The sequence below is a fragment of the Nestor notabilis genome, unplaced genomic scaffold, assembly GCF_000696875.1.
Source record: "Nestor notabilis isolate BGI_N333 unplaced genomic scaffold, ASM69687v1 scaffold17625, whole genome shotgun sequence".
NCBI lineage: Eukaryota > Metazoa > Chordata > Aves > Psittaciformes > Psittacidae > Nestor > Nestor notabilis.
In genome coordinates, this window is record NW_009929024.1 from 2,021 (window position 1) to 3,385 (window position 1,365).

The 1,365-nt window shown below is 60.9% G+C and overlaps 1 protein-coding gene across 1 annotated transcript in view; it reads right to left on the minus strand.

The window, feature by feature from the left end:
- The window catches only part of LOC104405951 (selenium-binding protein 1-A-like), a 5,571-nt gene that overhangs the window by 508 nt on the left and 3,698 nt on the right, over window positions 1–1,365 (minus strand). Inside the window, 5 exon segments of the mRNA XM_010014803.1 lie at window positions 81–173; window positions 276–326; window positions 328–419; window positions 520–598; window positions 1,182–1,360. Of these exon segments, the coding sequence (XP_010013105.1) occupies window positions 81–173; window positions 276–326; window positions 328–419; window positions 520–598; window positions 1,182–1,360 (494 nt within the window).

Here is a 1,365-nt window from a genome sequence, read left to right on the forward strand (position 1 = left end):
CCCATGGGATGCGCAAGGACCTCTCCCCAGCCTCGCCATCGCTGCCCGGGCTGGGAGTTTGGGGACATGGCCAAGCTCACCTGGATGACAAACGGGTCTGGCTGGCTCTGCAGCTCTTCATCCCTGCACACGGTCACGGGTCCTCCCTTGGTGATGCTGCCACCCACAAAGACCTGCAAGAGAGCCAAGGTCAGCGAGGAGGGGCTGATCCCAACTGTCCCCATCAGGCAGAGGAAGAGCATGGGGATGTGACCAGGAGCCTGCTGCTGCCTCACCTGCCCCACCAGCTTGGGCTCGCGGGTGTTGGAGATGTCGTACTGGCGGATGTTCCCACGCCGCCCGGTGCATGTCCCCGTGCAGCCAGTTGCTGAAATACAGGAACCTGTCGTCCAGCGAGATGAGGATGTCGGTGATGAAGCCTTGGGGAGGGTACGACAGAGCTGCACAAGCGGGTGGCAGCACCAGCAGCGCCCCGGGGAGCCGGGGAGCACCGCGGCGCCCAGCCCGGGATGCACTGACCTGGCATGTCCGGGAGGAGCCATCCCTCCACCTTTTTGCTGGGGACTTGGATCACCTTCTCGGCCGCCCAGTCTCCGTGCTGCGGGAGGTGTGGGACAGACCACGGCCCCAGGGGGCTCAGCGTGCGTGGCAGAGGCAGGATGATACCCAACCCTCTCCACACCCTCTAGTGTCTGGGTCTGTAGAGCTCCTTTGGAGCCATCTCTGGCTCTGCAGAGCCATGGGGAAGATGGGCTCTGCAACCCGAGGATGGGCTTTGAGGGGGCCAAAACCTTGTCTCATTTTCCACTTAGATTAGCTGGTTTGGTGGAAGATAATTCTCTCTCCTCACCCACTTTGTCATTACACACCACAACAGACACCAAGAAGAATATTGCTTGGGCCGTTGTAAATCCACAACAAAGGTAGAAATAAATCATCTCATTTAAATTAAACCATCTCAGCCTAAGCTGCAGCCAGTCAGAACAAGTCCTCTGGTGAGACTACCCTGAGCCAGCTCCTATCTGGGTGCACAGGGAGGCAGCGTGTGCCTCGGTGGGGACTGGAGCCGGCTGAGAGGACGATGGGGAATGCGGGAAGCGGGATGCTGCAGACTTCTGCAGCTCGGTCTACCAAGAGTCAGGCCTCTTTTCCTCCGACCCCGTGGTGTCCCCAGGGAGCACCTTGGTCTTGTAGAAGCGGTGGATGGCGCTGCTGATGGTGCAGCCCACGTAGCCCTCGGCGGCGTCGGGGTTGTGCAGGAAGCGGATCTCCAGGGGCGCCGCGTCCTCACCCACGTCAATGGCCTGGATGTAGGTGCGAGTGGTCCAGTCCCACACGTTGAGGTGGCGTCCGTAGCGCCCTGGG